The sequence below is a fragment of the Lonchura striata genome, chromosome 6 (assembly GCF_046129695.1).
Source record: "Lonchura striata isolate bLonStr1 chromosome 6, bLonStr1.mat, whole genome shotgun sequence".
In the NCBI taxonomy this organism is placed as follows: Eukaryota; Metazoa; Chordata; class Aves; order Passeriformes; family Estrildidae; genus Lonchura; species Lonchura striata.
This window is the reverse complement of record NC_134608.1, coordinates 37,292,780-37,313,017: the sequence shown is the minus strand read 5'-3', so window position 1 is coordinate 37,313,017 and position 20,238 is coordinate 37,292,780. Positions and strand designations below refer to the sequence as shown.

General features: G+C 39.9%; 1 protein-coding gene across 1 annotated transcript in view; it reads right to left on the bottom strand.

Moving 5' to 3' along the window:
• LTK (leukocyte receptor tyrosine kinase) overlaps positions 1 to 20,238 on the bottom strand; it is a 90,027-nt gene that overhangs the window by 29,696 nt on the left and 40,093 nt on the right. Inside the window, exons 3-9 of the mRNA XM_021533465.3 lie at positions 17,507 to 17,662; positions 16,676 to 16,898; positions 9,749 to 9,888; positions 7,857 to 7,994; positions 6,846 to 6,998; positions 5,887 to 5,987; positions 4,133 to 4,299 (exon numbers count right to left, since the gene is read on the bottom strand). Coding sequence (XP_021389140.3) covers positions 4,133 to 4,299; positions 5,887 to 5,987; positions 6,846 to 6,998; positions 7,857 to 7,994; positions 9,749 to 9,888; positions 16,676 to 16,898; positions 17,507 to 17,662 — 1,078 coding nt within the window. The remainder of the gene's footprint in view (positions 1 to 4,132; positions 4,300 to 5,886; positions 5,988 to 6,845; positions 6,999 to 7,856; positions 7,995 to 9,748; positions 9,889 to 16,675; positions 16,899 to 17,506; positions 17,663 to 20,238) is intronic.

Here is a 20,238-nt window from a genome sequence, read left to right as displayed (position 1 = left end):
AGAGATCAAGCACTGGTCTGCCTAACACATTAATCATTCAGCCTAGAAACACACTTGTCCCAAATTAGCGGCAATAAAATATGTGCGTGCATTCCACCCACCAACCAAATGTTGGTTGAGATCCACAGTCAGTTGCATGGCTACCTAAAAATCTTTAGGGATAAACTTATTTTACTCCAACTCAAGAATGACCCCTTGTACTTAAATGAAAGCATTCACACTTTCAGGATCTGAGCACTCTGGAAGTGCGTGAAGCAAATGCAAAATCAGGGGTCCCTTGAATGATCTCTTAGCTGTGGTGTTAGTGGGGGAATTTTTCCTTGATCCTCTTCCTACAGAAACCCTCCTCTCCAATAGCAGGCTTAGCGAGAGCATCTGCAAACCTCGTATATGAGTCCACTGACAAAAGACAATAATTACCCCATCTATCTGATGGAAGAGAGTCAGAGCACCCTGAGCCCAGAACCAGGGCACTATAGGACCCACAGGCATAGGCACAGCACCACATCCTACCCCTCACTTAAGGCACTCACATGGCATTATACCTGTGGTCAGGTCAATCTGCTGTGTCTGGTCCATGGACACAGAGCAGACAAGGGTCCCTGGCCCTGCACTGCAAGGAAGGTTTCTGCTCCAGGAGTACAAGGGAGGACCTTGAGGAATTCCTTGAGGAATGACACCCCCCATTCCCAGTGTGTGAGAAATGACATTTCATAACCTCTAGGCTCTGTATGCCTCCCCTTCCTCTTAGCTTCAGAAAAAGGGGAGGAATTTGTCTTTTGAACTCAGTGCTGTCTTAGCCAGAGGGGTTTCCAGTGTTCCTGTTCCTTGATCTCATTTTGCTGACTCCAGCAAATTATGTTCTCCAGCTCTCTGTTGCCTGGTCTTCTGCTTATTTGGTTTTCTCCTGATATCATTCATTTTCCTTGTGTGTGTGAACCAAGTAAGTGAACTTGCCAGCCATTCACCAGAGGCAGTTTTTCAAAGTAGCTAGATGCCCAGCTGGGAGGCTGATAAGCAAATTGTGTCTTCCTTCTCTCCTAAGAAATAAATTCATTGGATGAAGGGGTTGCTAAAAACTACCTCAATAGAACCTTCATGTCCTCCTTGTTCCTTTTGCTAAGGTTTCTCTACTTCTGGTCCCATAAAGCAGTTCATGGCCTGCAACTTGTTATGTTTAAATTCATGTCTACTCTTCTCCCTGTCTGGTCTACTGTCTACCATCCCATTAAGGAACAAGGGGAAAGTACAGCACTTTCCTGTAGCAAGAGAAAGACAGGAGTATCCTGAAGATTTGGGATACAGAAAAACAGCATGCCAGCTCAAAATCTGCACTAAAAATTAACCTAGCATTGCTAGAGCTTACCAAGGAAAGCTAACAACACCCATAAATACACAGAATAGTCATTCAGGAAGTTTTATACCAAACAGCAGTAAAATTGTCCAGCAATGTCACACACCTCTGTTTACAATTGCTTTCAATTTAGCACTAACATTAAAATTATTTAGGCTGAACTTTTCTATTTTGGGTGATTTGGTATGGCTTTTCTAGTAGTCAAAACATTTTGTGAGTGCTGAGGATGAGGCAATGCAGGAATTCATGATTCTGACCATGGTCAAAATTGCTGGTAACTTTTTAAGCACTCTGTGCTATTAGGTATTGGAAGTGGGATCTGAAATCTGGGAGGAAGAGAGTCACATGGCAGACATGAGGTGGTTTTTTTTCACGTGAATGAAAACCGATTAAAATTCTAAGAAAACATATTTGAGATTTTTAAATCCCTGACATTTCCATGCCTGGTATTTTTTTAAATCCTGTAGTTTCCTCTTCCCTGAATATTTGAAAGTCTTAGGCAAAACGGTACTTTCCAAGCAGTGTTATTATGAACCATGTCAGGTCCTGCTTCAGCTGCATGAGGTGTGAATTATCCTTCCAAAGCAATGGATAAACATTTTCTTCCCCAGCCTTTCTTTCTGTTGCTGATTCTGGCCAAATAGGAGAGAAAAAAAAAAAAAAAAAAAAAAAAGGTGCCTGAACTGAATCCAGAGTTAACAAAGTGTTATCCTGGAGAGAGGCTGGGAGGTCATTGGGAATTTTACAGCAGAGGGGCTTGGACTTGGTGTGCAGGGGATTTGGGCCCAAGATCTACAGAGAGAATTAAATAGGCAGTCAAACAGGAGTACTGGGAATAAACCTTTACAGTAGGTCTGGGGTCACTGAAATGAAAGCATGCAAGAGATAGCTAGGAGGAGAAGGGAAGTGCAAGGAAGGGATTCGGACTTCATAATAAAAAAAACAAAACTAAACAACACACAGAGACAACAGCTGCTAGAAGAGAGATGGAAACAAGAAGCAAGAGGAATTCAGAAAGGAAATTACAGTCAGAGGTATGAGATAGATAAAATGGTTTCCCAAATAGGAGGCTGAAGCAAAAGAAAGACCAAGTAAATGAAAACAAGGAAGAAAGGCACCGAGTGCCCACAGTAGTAGATAAGACAGGACAGAAGGAGTAGAACATGGAAACAAGAAGACTGAGATGGAGCTTGTGTCCTGGGAGCACAAAGACTAGGGTTTCCTCCCTTGGGGAAATAGCTTCAGCACCTTCTAGCAGTGTGCGTGCTTATTCTGTGTCTGCTATAGATCAGTGTACCAAATGACAACTTATTACTTCTGTCAGTCACCTGGCTGTCACAGGTGGTACAGATTTGCCTTCTAGACTGAACAGTTCCATCCTTACTCACAGTGATCATCACTGTAGTGCCACTCAGTTTTAAATTTGAAAATGTCATACAGAAAGGTTACATGAAGTAAAACAACATAAAACTACCTGAAACAGACTGTAATAATTAATGCATGCATGACCTAACTACATCTTTCATTTTGCCTAAGTGCTCAACTTTTTCCAACATTACAGTATTTGAACATTTGAATATCAATTGGTTTTTGATGCCATTCTGGCTAGTGTTCAAAAAAAAGTATCTTGCTGTCCATTCCCTTCTGCCATGTAAGATCCATTTTGCTTCAGAATTAAGGGCCAATACAGAAATTAGAGGCTTCAGGGAACAAGCATAAGGGACTGTATATCAGAGGAGGCAGAAAGTCTTAAATATGTCTGAAGAACACCTTGGTCTCTGCTGCAGACAGGGCCACAGTAGAGTGCCCAGAGAAAGAGCACTAATTCACTGGCCAAATTTTACATATTCATAACTAAACATATACTAATCCATAGGGCTTCAGATGGTGTCAGACAAAATTATTAAACACAGTGCTAGCAGGCAGGCCAATAATACCCTAAAGGAATCATTCATGGCAAAGGTGTGTATGGTGAACACATGATAATACTGACACCAAATGTAATCAGGAAATAAAACTAGAAAGAGAGTAGAGCAATAATTATAATATTCACTGTATATACTTGGGGGGGGGGGGGGGTTTCTTCCTTAAACTTCATGTGAAACAGGTCTTCCTCAGGAATATGCAAAAAAATGCCTGAATAAAATTTGATTGCATTAAAATTTTTTAAATCATCAATATTTCACTTAATTTGAAAACCAATATTGCACTGTATTTCTACATCTAAACCCATGAAAACTTTTGTGTAAAGCTGATTTGGGCAACAGTCTTTTTCTGAAATCATTGTGGCAGTAATGTGGGAATGAAGGACCTCCAGCTGCCCAGGCTGCACTGATACAGATCCTAAACTGGACAGCTCTATTGGCTAAACTGTGGGATTACCATCCCTTTGATTTACATGAGTGTTTTTTACTGTGGGAGTACGAAGTGCCACTATGCTAATGCAGCTGTTTCCCTGCTGGGAGCACTTTACTCCTGTGAGTACACTGGCTTGCTCAGATTGCTAAAAGGATTTTAGTACAGATGCTTGCTGTTCCCAAAACATAAGTACTGTTTGAGGCTGCACAGAAGTGCAGTCACATGGTGTGGGCTTGTGTTGAGCTGAGCTGTGCATGGGCACAAAGATATGCACTTATGGCAGAATACTTCCTGAGCAAGCAGAGTCACTTAAAAACAGCCTTGAAAAAAGGCAGGAATGAAAGTGACACTTCACAATAAAGATAGTAACAATTTACTAAATCTATAGGGATAACCCACTGCTGACAGTGGAGCTCTTACCGGTTCTGAAGCACTGGCATTGGTAAGGTGATGAGAAACCAGTGGTCACCCCAGCTCCCTGCCCTTTCCCACATTGGCAAGGTGATTTGAGCTCCATTTATCTCTTCCCTGAGAGAGAAGGAGACTGTACCATTGTAGCTACCATAAACATGCACCGAAAATTGAATCTGTAACAGAAGAGGAAAAGAATGGTGATATGTGACAAAAGGGAAAGGTAGTTGCTTCTACCCTCCCTGGGAATTTGGGACACCAAACCTCCAAGTCAGGGTCAAACTCTTTAATGACAGAAATCACTAAGCCCCACTCACTGATTGTATTTGACTCAGCACCATTACTAGCACAGAATTTTCTCAGGGAAGACCTGAACTGGCACTCCTGTTGGGCAGCTGTTCTTCAACCACTGATGACAATTCCACAGCTTCTGACACCATCTGGGTGAGAGGACTGGTTTTCTTGTTATTGCCTTTTCTGAAGAGAGAGTTATCCTGCCCCGAATACTTTTGAAACAAGGACTAGGTCTAGAGACAAGAAACCTCAGTCCATCTACCTGCTCCAACTCCTAGGCACCACCTAAATTGTAGCACCCCTAAGACAAGTGAACAACAAAATCAACAGGCCAAATAATGCCTTGAAGCAGGACTTGCTCCTCTTTCTTTGCAGCAACCACTTCCAGTTTGCTACAGAGCAAGAGAAAGTTGTCATTTCTGCCACTGCTGCAAATACTCAGCTGTCTTTAATGTTACGGAGAGCTCCAGTACTGGCAGGAAAGGGAGCACACGTGTTCTGCAAAGAGCAACAGCAGAAGTTTCTTGGTCCTGCCATGTGGCCTCAAATCCTTGCCAGGGGAGGCGAGAATGGATCCAGATCTCCTGTGGCCTCTACACAATAACCAACAGTTACTGCTTCTCCTCTCCTGGTTTTGTAAACCTATCTCTGACCACATTTTATTTTGTTATGTTTACCCAGCATATTTTACCTGGATTTATAAATAAATATAAATACCAAAGTTACATTTCCGGCATCTGCACTGTATTTATTTTTCCAGCTCTAATTAGGAGGCATCAAAGCTTTCTCTTCTTCCCCTAGCAAGACTGGACTCCAGCTCAAACTTTCAGCTTAATCTTCCTAAGTGTTATGACTATAATATTATTTAATATTTTTAATTCCAGCATCTCAGAGCTGCAAGGCAAGTTGTGTGATTTTATCAAGGCCAGGTTGCATTAACCTTATGAAATTCCTGAAGGATGTCATCAGAAGTTTATTATAGTCATCTATTTCTGGAAAATCTGATGCATTCTAACTTCACAGTCCTGTTCTCAGTGAAACTATCAAGTTTATTAACTCCTGCCCAAGTACTGCAGAATTTATGAAGAAAAATCTCAGCAGCAGATATACTAAAAGACTCAATGGCCCAGCCAGCCAGCTCTCTTTTCTACAAACACTGGCTGCTCCATACAATTTAGCTGTTGGCACCTCTCAGTTACCTCTCAGTAACTCTTCCTAACTAGTACAGTTAGGCTGGGGAGTTTTCTGCAATGAGTAACTGATTTGGGGCTCTGCTTGCACTTACTAGGAATGAACCTCACATCTCCTTTCCAGTTCTGAACAAGTGGCCAGCTAGGCACTATAGCCAGCTCTTCTGCTTTCCAGTGTTGTGTAGAGTGTGCAGAGAGACAGGAGAACAGGCTAATTGTGCAAATTGTACCTACAGCCTGATGATTTACTCCACAAAGTGCTAAGACACAGTGGCACACCTGGTAGTCCTCAGTGGCAAGACTGGCTGGCAAGATGGTACTGTAAGCCCTAGCCATTCCACTTGTCTGAGTGCTGTCTGCTCGCATGTAGAGGAAGTGTCCTGTGAACACAAAAGTGAAAAAGACAAAATAATCTCTTGCTGTTTTGTGTAATCACTTGAAACAATTTAACATCATTAATGTTAGTGCAGGTATGTAAGCAGGGCTTGAGAGCAAGTCTGTTGGTAAGGTTATAATAAACACTGGTAGATTTCAGCAACACAAAAGCCAACATCCCTTATTGGAATGTGAGTGGATAAATCTCAGATACCACTCCGTATCTTCCTACAGAGAGGTGCACACCCATCTACACTCCTAATTCCTACACCATTAGCATCAATGACTCTTGCTGAGTAAAACATTGGGCTGGAAGAATTTATTTGCAGTCTTTGTTTCCAGGGAGAGCTTACACAAGCTCTCAGGAGACAAACAGGACTCTTGTATAGAAACCCTTCATTTTGGCAGAGAGCTGTGAGGCAAGACTCATGTGTGCTAACACTTTTGACTTTCAGCCTGAACAGGTGAGGGTCTTGCCTCCCCTTTCTTATTTAGCAAGTTAACAGTTCTGCAGTTCTGTTAGGCAATTTTTACCTTGTGATGCAGCAGTTATCATGTTGCTGCTGAAGTACTCTGCAACTGTACAGTATTCATTACACAATTTTTTAAAGGTGAAGGAGAATCCTTGTATCTGAGAGTTTTGTGTTAACTTTTCTGCAGAACTTGTTTAATATAAAGTTTTGAGTCATGTTCAAAAGTTAATTTGAAGTTGTTACATTTGAAATTATTATGGGTGATACTGATGCTGAAGTTCATTTGGCAATGATGACAAAATTTTTAAATCAATTTAAATAAACTTAAGTTCAAGGCTATTGTGTACATGCATGCACAGAGAGTGGGAGAGAGAACAATGAAGAACCTACCACCAGTGGCTTGCAAAGTAGACCCTACAAATGAGTCCTCTTGAATCATTTCAGAAAAGCCCCGAATAGACCAAGAAGATGGTGCAGTTTCATTCAGTGTCCAGCCACACAGACCTTCTTCAAAGGAGCAGTGTGAACCCTCTGGGAGACTGTCTACAATCCAGAACATGAAAAAGTAGGAAAATAGGAGCAACTTTATTATGGAAGAGCACGAACAATAACAAGTGAAAATCCATTTTGGTTGTCCAAGTTATCCAGACTATGCTACACTATCAAAATAGGTCTCATTTGTTTATTTCCAGAGTCACCATTAGAAAGCCAACACTTTGCTTCTGGAAACATTTGAGACTTTTTTTGTGCTGTCCTACTCTAAATACTGGGCAAAACTGCATCCCCCATAATCTCAGGCATGGCAAATCACTGCCACATATTTGCAAATATCTGGCTGCATATGAAATTGCAGGCATCACAAAGTTTCATGTCCACTTAAGGAAGGTAAATCAATAGATTATTTTAAATCACCACTGTACTTGGAACAAAGCTAAAATTGCTTCTCAGCACCACATATACTGTTTTGGGATTTTCTGTCCTGATGTGCAAGAACTCCTGAACTGGGATCTTGGAAGGACTCGTGATGATTAATACCTTTCCCTGAAGGGAAGGTTTAGATCTTGGGTCCAACAGGAAATTGTCACCCAGCTGCACACATGTAAATAAGATTTTGCCTTTCTCTGAAGTAGCAATAACTGTGAAGGGAAGGTCATTTAGCTTCTTACTTCAATACTTAGGAAACCAAAACAATTTTAAAAAATCCATTTTATTCTACACAGGCTGAATTTTCAAAGAGAATCTTGGCATCCTATTAATGTAAACATAACAAATTAATTCAGGAGGTGAAATACTGAATTAATCTAAAGATGGAATAAATTTAACTTACTTTGTATTCTAAATTATTTCTTCTAATAGAATGAAGGTTCCCATGAAGTGTCATGCCACATGCCACATACTCACCACACCTCACTCCTTCCTCTTCTTTGATAGGGCAATCACTGCTGAACTCACAGATTTGTAGGTGGCTGACACAGCCTCCATGGAAGCAGGGGAATGTTGAGCCTTTGTCATATACAAAAAGGTCTTGATTTTCTTTATCTAACGGGAAAAAAAAAGATAACTAAATCCAGAGATGAGTTTACAGAATGTGTATGACCCTTCATGTGTATCAATTTTCACATGTACAACCTTGTCCTTTGTATGATAAATTTCTGCTTTTTTCATGTAGATTTCTATCCAGCATGAGATTCTTGGACCAAATTTCTTGCCCTTCTCTTTCTGATGTACTGCTTTTGCTGTGTTTGTTCTATCTTTAGATAATTTTTGATTTTTCTTTTAATGAAGGGCCTTGCAGTTTCCTACTGTGATGTGTTCCTCATTTCTGCAGACATGACTGTGCACCTGCCAAGCAGCTGTGACATGCTGCATGGCACCCTGCTGCTGGAGGCAGGAACACCCACTTATCTCCAGCCCTGACAGACACATTGCTATGCCCTATTGAGGCTCAAGTTTAACCAGCACTTGGGCTGCTGACTCATTTCTGTGCCAGCTTCCAGCTGTGGCATCCAGCCCATGAGGTAGCTGCTTCCACAGCAAGCTGGCTTTCTATATACAAATTTTATTCATGCACCCTAACTAGTCTAGTCAGCTCTAGTCTGGGAGTATTTGACTGACTTCACAGGTACCCATCAGCCAGACTGAACATGATTTTTAAGTCTGGTATTTCTCAAAAGCATAGCTCTCAATGCACTCAGTCTGTCCTGTGGATGCTTATGTGCCCAGGCCTATTGTGGACCTGCTGCCCTTTAGCAGAGCTCTGCACAGAAGTTACATTGGGCCACTACTACTCTGAAAAAAATGCAAAAGTTAGGGAACCAATTACAGGAAAAAGAGAAAAGTACACCTTGGCAGCAATCTAGGTACACACTCTAAAATAATATTTTTTCATGATGCTGTTTTGTGCCAGATACATACAACAGGTTTTAGAGACTGACAGCATAGTGTTTCAGGCTGTATGCATCCCCTCAAAATTCTAGGGCTGTCAAAAAAAATTACATTAAAAATATAGCATATTAAATTAGAAGAATAATGACTAGAATTAAATCTCTAATATGATCAAAAGCATGCTCACAAATAGTGTTTTCTTTTTACATTACATTCTAGGCTATTTCTACAGAGTCTGCAAAATGGAAGCAATAACATTATATTAAGTCATGAAATTCAGGAACTAAAGATGATTATGTCCCCAACCTGAAGACTGCCTGTGCTGACAGACTTCTGCAATTCCAAGAAGCCTAGATGATATTATCATGGTTCTGCACTGCCTCTGAGGATCATTTGCATGACATTCAGAACAAAACTGTACACTCCAGGTAAAACTGAGGTCTCAGCTAACCACTCAGTACTTTAGAGAAAATAATTACATTGTGATTATTTTCATTTTAGATAGAAATTTTCAGCCTAGCAGTAGCAAACAGACCCCATCAGGGGCAGATAAATGTTTCTTTTCTTCATAGATTTGTTAGATGAAGTCCAGGTATGGAAAAGGCTTTGGGTAGACTGTTGTTCTTGATTATTTGAGAAAAATACTAAATGCTAAAATAATCTAGGTAAAGACTTTTTCCATCCTTGTTGGATTCAGCATAAGTCCAGTTGGTTTTTGTTTTTGGTTTTTTTTCCCATATAAAGATCAAACAAAGTAAACCTCAAAAGTAGAGAGGATCACTAGAATTAGTTCTATAATTCTGAATTACTCATCTTTCTTCTAAGTCCTATCCTATCTCTCATCACCCTCATCCATTTTGGTGAGGATGCATTTGGTTATTCCAAACCTGTCTGTGTTTGCAGCATACCATGAAAGCAGTTCCTGAGTTGCAAGGAGCCCACTGCCAGTACTCCAACCTCCTGTGCTCCACAGTTTGAATACACCAGGGTGATTTTGAAAGGTCTTTCTATTCGTCCAATCTGGGCCACCAGGTGTTTCCATTTCATCCTAGAGGACAACAGAATGTTATCAGACATACACACAGCACATTGGATTCCATGGAATCTCTAGCATAAAGATTCTGCACTGTACCAAAGAGAAGTAATAGTATTAGTGTGGGAAATGGATCAATGAATGCAAATAGCAAGATAACAAATGGGTGTTAATATAAAACAAGTGATGCTCAGCCTAGCAAACTCATTTAAGGTTATCTTTGCTGCAGAGCGTATTGCTAATGACAAAGAGATCCAGCTATTCCCAATGATTCTTAAATGGGTCTTAATTATCACCAGTTTTGGACACACTACCCCAATATGTGCTTTCCACATACATAATTGTGTTCTGTTTGCTATTGAAAGTACAGATCAACCAAGCAGCTGCATGAGACTCTGGATCTCCTCAAGCCAACACTGACATTGTCTGTTCTGGAAGTAAACATCTGACTCTGAATGTTTCTTGGTTGTGTCAAGAATAAAAACCTTTATCTGTGTGCTATCTGATTTTCCATCTTAGCAAACCACAGTACACCCACAAAGCAATGGATAGAAGAGAAGTGCTGTTCCAGGAAATGCAGATTACTTGTGCAATTTACATTTCACTACAGAGCAAATGCCATAACCTACAAGTCTAGACTGCAAAGGTTTCTCAATTGTGCAGCACTTGTGGCAGTTGGAGAAAGACAAATGGTCCCCTGCACCCTAATTTTAAAGATGGTTGTCAGACATCAAAAGCTAGAGAAAGATACCAAAAGGGATTTTTGAAGTACCTCACTCAAATTAAGTCTAATGGAAGTCAAGGTATCCAGGTATCATTTGAAAACTACAGCAAAAGTCCTTAAAATATTTTTACTTTATTTTTGTTTCCAAAAACTGTTCTTATATCTTAAGTTAACAAGACAGCAAAATACAGTTAAATATGTGCTATTATTTTGTAAATGGATTGGAGCAAGTCTAGTGAGAAACGAATCCTTGCTCTAAGCTCTTTTCTGAAAACAGTATCAGACAGAGTTAACTTTGCCCACATTCTACACACTGCTGACATTATTGGGGCCACTCTGGACAAGTGACCTAAGTGGCTGCCAATGGAGTAATAAGAAGGCCAGGCCACAATGTTAAGACATGTTGATCAGCTCTGCTCCTAGTATTACTTTTTTATTTAGGAAATGCCTTCAGCTGCAATGAAGTAGTCATGTAGCCTTTGTTCTACACCAGAAACACCTTAGAAGGCAACACCCAGATTACAAACACATCTCTTCTGGACTCAGTATAAAAATCACAGAATTGTATTTACAACTTGCAAAAAATCCAAAGCAACTGTAATTTTTTTTATCACCCTCTCTTGCATTCTTCCCTCCACAAACCAATTATATAACTTTGTATAATTTTTTTACTATCCCTTCTATGGCATCCACACACCTTTCCCTTTCACAATTCTACATACACAGAAATACCCACAGATATCCTGAACTCATATGAAACAGAGGTCTTCTTACAAAGATGACCCTATTTCCTCTATTTCCTGTCCCATCATAATATATTCAATAGTTCATTATAATTTAATTCATCTTCAGAAAGGTACAGCCCTGAACAGCAGCACCATCTCTACTTCCCAACTTTGATTGCCTTGCTTTCAATTTGTATTGCAGTGCAATCCAGCACCTATAAATATATCTCATAGATATTCTTATAAATATATCCCCTCACCACACTGTGGGACAACATCCAAGATCATCCAGCACTGACCCATAACTGAGTCACTTCTGCTACATGACACAGCTTTGTTCATCACTCCATTGCATCCTGTTGACCACAAGAATGAATGAGCCATAGTCAAGTTGGTTCAATGAGCCAATAAGGGCAAGAGCAATCTTTAAATGTTTCTAATTTAGCTATTAGGCATAGTTCTAGTACCACCACCAAGTTACAACCCACACTCCAGCTGAGACATCACAGTATTACCAGTGTTAACACAACACTGAGTGCAGGAACCTGGGGCACACAGCCTTTGATTCACAGCTGGTACATTTAGCAGTAGCAACTGAAGAGCCCCACAGCTGAAAACAATGACTAGTTCAGCTGCTGCACCTTAATCCTATATGCTTTATGAGCCAGACACTTTGGAACTTGCTGTTTATAGACTGGTACATCAAAATAAAACTACTAGTCATCTAAGTCAATAAACCAAGCTCTGAAATGCCATGACTTAGGAAGACAAGACTGTCTATTCTGCCATGTCTGCTGGGAGAGCTGTGATATCTGGTGGAAGAACAAGACCATCATCTTAAGCCCCTACTTCTGTGAATTGGTAGCTCTTCTGAGCCAGAGCACTAAGGTCCCACAAAACATCCCAGTTCTGTACTGAAATATCTTGGCTACTGAAATTTTCTCCATTTATAACATGGCAGAAAAAGCTGTCTAACATCCAAAGGCTGCAAAAATGACAAATGGCTTTGCATCACATAGAGTGCTTTTGTGTATGAAGTCTCTTCATCATCAAGGTATTTCCCTTCAGAGAAAGCATCACCCCCTCGAGCCAACTGCAGGAAGAATTCTAATGCTGTAAATAATTACACCTCCTTTGCTTGGTCCCACCATTGAAACGGAAGCTAGTCAGAGCCAATGTAATTTTCTTAATGGAATCAGGAATGAAGCACAGTGTTGATCCAGCAGAAGATGGATCACTGCAGCAGGCTTCCAGATAAACCAAGCTTGGCAATAACTTTACTATTGATTTTATGTCAAACCAGATCTTAAGTATTGAGGCAATATTACTCTTCTAAAAAGAGATGTTAAAATTCATCTGCATGGAAGAATTATCAGGGTCTGAAATAATTTTGAGAAATGTGCATGGATAGAAAGTTTGGTGCTGCAAGCTATCTAATGCTTAAGGCAAGAAAATTCAAGATTCACCCTGAAAACTTTTAATTCCAAATCTTCTTTTGTAGGGTTCACTTTGTTCAATCTTCTCTGCTGAACAGATGCTTTCCACCCTCTTCTTACCAATCCTTTCTATGATGTGATTTTCATATCCAACAAAGGTAACTGATGATTAATTTTAGGAAATATTTTATGTAAAGAATAACTATTTCTTCATTAGGATTGAAAAATGCAATAAAGCAGAACATGGAAGCTGAAATATTTTCTAAATTAAGGGATCCCACTGCATGGGTTTTTGCACAAAGCTGTATATGCTAGATGCTTCTAGACTCAATCAGTGAACATAAAGATTAGAAGTTTTACTTTACTTTTATACACACAGGAAGATGTTGTCTGCAAGTCCTCACATGCATCCAGTGCTAACCACTGGACTTAAAAGGAAATAGAGAACACAAAACACGTCTACCACTCCAGCCTTCACCAAACTCTTAGCGGGTTTTTCTTTGACATAGTATAATTTTGGATGCAAGTTCAAGAGAGGTACAAGAGGTACTAAATGAAACATACTCTCAGCTTAGTGTTCAAAATTCATAGTCTTATATAGCAGCTGGACAGCCTCACCCTTTCTAAATACATTTTTTTAATCAAAATGGCTCTGCTCATTGTTGTCAGCATGCATTTAGACATTATCTGAGAACACTTACCAGGCTACTCCCTTGTACAGTAGAAGTTAAATAACTTTTGAGGATGAAAACAGCTGCATTAGTAGAAGTGTCAAAGACAGTAAGTTTTTCAAGTGTCTCAGAAGATGGTGGAGCATTATATCACCATCACCCCTCCAAAGAAAAGGGGGAAGACACAAAATCCTAAGCAATAACCAGTTTTGTGAGGCTGGCTATCTGAGAACCCATATGTGCATGTGACTATGAACTTTTTGTTTTCTGATATACTGAGAGTACCATGTCCTTTCCAGAATGAAAACAGAACAAAATCAACTAGGCTTATTTACTACAGAAAGTGAAAATATTATCCCACATTGCCCCAAATGGTGCTTTTTTATTTTCAATGAAGTGTGAGTACTCAGAGTTGAAAGAAACTAGCTTCTTACTGAAACAGTTTTGGCTAGGAACACAGAAATAATTGTGGTCCACAACAAACACAAGCATGTGAAAACACTCAAAACCACACAGGACTCAAGAATTTTCAAATATGGCAGATTCTGCATCTGTGTGGTAAAGATGAAAAGATGGGATAAGCAAAATAGTAGAAAAAATGTTTTTAAAACAAAAATTAAAAATATATATTAGATGTGACCTGAATAAACACCATAACCATAATTCTGAGGATATGAAAATGGTTTTCTGAGTTAAGTGCCAGATAAAGAAGGCTTTGGCCTTGTACAGGCTCCTGATGTTTGAGCTTTACAGACATAAAGAGAAATGAAATTTTATATATGTTTTGTAAATACATAGAATCTCAAACACCTCACTCCCTCAGCAGTTCTCCTTCTAATGGTAAAATCTCAGAACACCCATGATCTATAGGTATGGTATTTAAAAATAAATATCGTGACTTTGTGACTTTGACCTACTTGTCCAGAGGACATGGTACCAAAAGTCCATCTGTTTCTTTTTCTTTCATTAAGGATTTTATATGAAAAAGTAGTGGCAGCTTCAATACTACCAGTTTAATGATAAGTCCTACTAGTTGGTGAGGTGAGCAGGAGAGAAACTTTCTCCATGTGACATATATCTAAACTTTTCAGAATTGTGCAGCTGATGGATCCTGAGGGAGAAAACACCATCAGGAGAATATTTCTAGGTCCAGAAAGAGGAGAGTTCAGTGAAGCAGTCTGGTGCAGCTGGAGTTTATGATGAAGTATAGCTTGGTCATGGAATTGAAAGGTGACAAAGGGACCCAAGCAGGATTTCCTGGACTGCCTGATTATCTGAAAAAAGTGCCACCTAGCCTTTTTTCTATGTCCAGGTTTTTACTTTGATCTGAATACAATCCCTTGGTAGTAATTTTCAGTGGTTACACTAAGTACTACACATAGGCATCTATGTCATGGTCATCTGCTCCTTGTCCCCTGTGGTCTGCTCTAAATCATGCAGCAATGTTTAGTTAAGACAGAAAAACTTGTAGAACTCCTACTACTTATGGAAAGTCCCTGTAAAGTGGGAACACTTCAGGGTAGTCTGCCCTTAACAACCCATGTTGTTAAAAATCTTAATCATGGAGAGAATGCTCATTTCAGGCTACCTGCCTAACAAGAAGCAAGTCAATCACTGTGTTAGAAATAAATTCTGTCCTGCCTGCATGGTCAGGTTTTTTAAATTGTATCAAGATTTTAAAGTTCCCCTGTAATAAGGGAGGAAAGGAAAGCTATTTGATACTTCCTAACTTTTTTTTATCTCTTTTCTATCCTCCTTTCTATCTTGATTTCAAACAGGACTTGGTCTCCTCCTGTTTAAAATCTTGAGAGTAAATTCTCTGAGCTTACCAGTGCTTCATTTCATTCAGTAAGAAAAAGTAACACTGGTGTCTGTGCCAACTTCCAATAAAGCTAACTTCATTCTAATAAATCTAAATGCCATCACTTTTAGAGAGATGATAATCTTGACTTCACATATTATTTTGCAGTGCTCAAATAAGCTGCTAAACAACATCTATGATTTGTTCCAAAGATGATGCAGTGATTACCAGCAAAGCCTGGTCTGACCAGTAAGGTGTAGTAAAAGGGTATTTTAGGAGTTTATATTGTGGAATGGAGCTGGAGCTGCAGAGGCCTGTCAAGTATTCAAAAAGCAGCAAGGGCAGCTCTGGGTAGGTAAAAAACAGATATTAGAAATTAATCCTAGAAAATGCAACAGACTCCCAGTGAAATTGGCAAGAAGATAGGGAAGGAACAGCCAGGAAGGAGCTGAGCAACAGCTGAAAATAAGAGAGAAAGAGAAAGAGAGAGAGAGATCTGAAAAAAAAAAAAAAAAAGGTTTTTAGTCAAACTCTGCTATCTTTGGCTGACGGAGACTCTCCACTACAGATCTCCATGGCAGCCTGAGGAGTGCCAAAGAATTCAAAGAAAACAAGAACTGGGATCTATTGCTTAAGTTCTCCCTGGGAGTCAGTCAGGTGATGGAAATAAAAAACTCTGTTATGTGTCTGACCCAGGTTCTTACAAGTTGGACTGCAGCAAAGGAAAAACAAGCACATGGAAAATGGAAAAATTAGACGACACGTGGACTTCTCTCTTTCTTTTCCTGTTGTGATTTGTTCCCTTTACCCATTTCTCTTCCTTACTGCATTCTGCTACACACAGGAATAAAGAAGTAAAACGTTGGCAGGATCAAAGGGAATACAGGACAAGATCTGGGGTTGTTATACCTTCTTTTGTTTTCCTTCACCTCTTCTTACCTCAGATTTTTCCCTCCCTGAACTCTACAAATGGAGCAGAAGTGGATACTCCTGAAACTACTAGAAGGGAAGAAATTATTAAAGAAGTAAAATTAACCCCACCTCAAAATGAGAACTGGGACCCTTGTAGGATTGATAGGACCCACTGAATCCATAGAGATATCAGTCATGTTACCAAGGCAGTTTTTGGACTGGATGCATTTTACAGCTGCAGTCCTAGAATCAGTGGAAAAATTAATCATTCTTCACCCTTCTAAGTGTGAGGGAAGAAGAGTAAGATCTAAGCTAGTGTGTTCTTTGCAAAGGGGACACACAAAACCTGTGTCTATTACAGGCATCCTGTCAGGAGGCTATGTGCTTCAGTCCTGAATGTCATACCTTTATTTTCTGCTGTAATATCAGCAATGATCTCAAGAAAACAAAAGACAGCGATAAACAGCAGCCTGAAGGAACTCCACTCTACCTTGCAATTCAAAGGCTCAACAGTTGAAAATTGATTGTCTTACCCAGTATTCTCTTCCCGGCCAGCTCTCAGAGAAGTTACTGTATTTTTGTTTGTCTCCACATATCTGATTTCAACTGTGAATCTCTGGAGAAGAGGAACAGTGTCCTGTGAACATATGGCCAGCTCCAGCATGCAAGAATCCAAGCTCCCAGGCAGGATAGGGCTTTGCAGGCTGAACTCACATCTATCTGGGAGTCTACTGGTGTTCAGGAGGAAAATGTACCCTGTGAAGAGAAAAAAAAAACAACAGACATGCAGCATGGATGGAAGAGAGATAATAAGAGGAAAATGAAGGAGTATGAAGAAAAGAGCCATGAGAACAGAGAAAGAACTATGCACCAAAAAAAAAAAAAAAAAAGAGCAAGGATAAAGTAAAAATTAAGGGTTTAAATAAAGAAACTATAGAAGAAATGAGAAGAAACCAAAACCAAAAAAAGCATGAAGACATGTCCAACAGAACAGAAGCCAAAGACTTTGCCAGTCAGACAAAAGACAGGTGGAGCCAACTCTGGCTTGTATAGGATTGAATTTCCAAAGAAAGATGCAGTGCCTGCAAGTAAAGGCAGCTTATCCCAAAATGGGGAGATAGAAAATGAGTATATAAAGGGGCTGGCTGTTTAGAGGGTACATCCATACACAACCAAGGCAGCACACATGCATTACATGGTCATTTCTTATTGACTCTTGAGCACTTGACTGTGCCTTTGGGAGCCTGCACCAGAACCAGCACATGGTGGCACTTACAGTGACATGGGCCTGAGGCCTCAGCCAGCTGCAGCCAGAGCTGGGTGAAAGCAGGCGTCTATTCAAGGGGAAATGTAGCTCTGCCTACCTTCAACATCTCCATTGGAGGAGCTGTTTTCCAGAAGCATCTGCTGCCTCTCCTGGGATTCCAGGACACCAATGGAAGATAACACCCAGTCTGGTTTTCCAAAACTGTCTGTGGACGTCACCCATGAACAGCTTGAGCCAATGTTACAAGAGATTTCTGTTGTGAGAAACCAAAGATTTCAGTGAGGCCAATCCCAGCTCAAGGGGCACATGAGTGACCAAATGTACAGTGTATGGGGGCTATATCTCCCAAGAAATAGAAGGATTGAAGAGGAAAAAGGACATTTTGTCTGGACTATAGCAACAGAATCTCTCCCGGAGCAGGGCAAGGAACATGGAAGAATTAAAAAATAACCCACAAATTCTTGGCAGAATGTATCCTCCCACTGGTATCAACAATGAATTTATATTGGAAGGTCTAGACCACAAGTACTCAAAGTCCCAAGTGAGAATAATACCAATAATATCAACAAGGATATTGAAGCTATATGGATTTAGCATTTTGGCAGAAAGAAAGAACTGATACTTTAAGGGCAACTCTCTCCTAACAAGAGAAAGAGCTTGACAGGGTCTCAAGCAAAATAAATGAACAATGCAAGCTTTACAAAATTTTTTATTTTTATCTTTTGTAACAGTTTTACTTTCCTCTAGCAGGATAGATAAGAATTCCTTCTTAACAAACTCCAGTTTGCTCGCAGTACTAAAAATACTAGATCATCTTGGCCAGAATTTTTCATAATCAGCATATTATAAACCAGACAAGAAGTAATTCACTGTTCTCTCATCAATCTAATATAAACTCCCTGAAGGGATGTTAGCTGCACAAAGCTCTCCCACATAGAGTGGAGCTGAATAGAGCTGATATTAATTTGCATGATATTTTATTTTCAGTAGTAATAATAATATTACAGTAATAACTGGAGTGTCCCCAGGCCAAGTAAGAAATATTAAGAGACTAAACATTCGTATTTAGGATCCTGATGTTCAGAGGGTATTCAAACCTTGTGAACATGAATGACACAAAGTTAGCCCTTTTGTAGTCCTATTCCTGTGGAGGAGAACAGGCAGGTGGGAAGGACAGAATTAAGGTCAGGGATATAACAAGGAAGTGTGGCTGCACAGGTATGGCAAAAATAAAAACATAAGAGCCTCCAGAAGATTGCCTATATTTCAACTAAACTTTCAGACAAAGGAGAAAAGGAAGCATCTTTTGAATGTGACAGCAAAAGCAGACTAACTTTCTCCTAATTATTGAAGTTAATTCTAACTTCATTTTTATAAAGCAACATCCAGTGAGCAGGGGAAAAATAAACACAGATGTTACAGAGCTGCACATAACTTTGGGTTGGCATAGACTGTGGTCTCCCACCCAAACACTTCTCCTCCCTTGCTTTGGACACTCCCCAACTCTTTCTGGCCTGCTCATATTGGGTTTGCTGCCTCGCTCAAACTGACACCTGGGCCAACCATCCCAAATGCATACAGCTTAGGAAAGGCCTGGGCAGTGTTCAGCCCATCATTTTTACATGGAAGCCACAAGTAGATGAACTGGCAAATTGTGTATATGTGTGTGTATGCTAGGCCAGATACCAGCAGCACACAGGAATGAGGACTCCAGCCACTCTCCTGGCTCTTTTGGATCTAGGGGAAAATGTCTATGCACAGCTCCGGGCTATGGTTTGATGATCCAATAAAAAAAGTTAGGGATCTCAATAGCTCAGAAATTCCATAGATGTGTGAGACAAAGCAGAGTCCTGACACAAACCTGCTGTGCTGTTTCAAATTGATTGAGGTTTGACAGGTTAACTTAGCACCTACACACTTATTGTTAGTAGAAATAATATTTTTATCAGATAATTTTTTTCAGTTTGTAGTAAAACCCAGAAAGCAATTTCTCTCACAAGAGCATAACAGTGAAAGAGACCAAAGTGAAAACTCAGGAAAGAAAATTTTCCTTTTTCAAGTAGAAAGTTACTTGAAGCTATTGTTCATGACAAAATCATTTCATCAAACCTTAGCAATACTTCAGCTTGCAGTGGCAAGGACTGTACCAATGCAGACTTAGTCCTTTGAGTGTGTCTCACGTGGCAAGGTGGTTCACAGCTGATATAGGTGAACACAACTTTTCCCTTGAAAAGCACCTAATTCCCAACTCTCTGAGCTTTATAATGCCTGTCTGCCACAACCTGAGGCCAAAGAAATCTGAATACCTGCAAGAGTCTGAAACTGATCAGGAAAGTTTCTGACATCCAGTAGAAAAAACGGTTTTCTCTGGGAAGAGATTATATGCATTGCATTGTGCTGGGTCAACAATAAATCACAGAATAAGAGAACTGGGTGCACTTGTGGTTACAGTGAAAGAGAACAATGAAAACTGAGACCTCTAACACCACTATGTACCACCTTACAGGTGTTTCATATCCAGCTTTGCTTATGAACTTGGAAAATCTCAAGTACAAGTCAGCAAAAAGAAAGAACATGACAAAAGAAAAATGTACAATAGAGAAATACATCTGTATTACTACAATCAGCAAAGAACATATTTTAAGATATTACAAAAATGCTCCATGGACAGTCCAGGGTACATCAGAAAGGACTTTAGTGAATTAGATACCCTCTGGAAGATGTTACTGTAAGGAACACTCCTCTGTCAAGGCTAGGTCACCTTGCCACCCCCTGGGAGGAATGTGTGGCTTTTCTAACACCTAGAGGCCTTTTGCTGTTGTTTAGCAT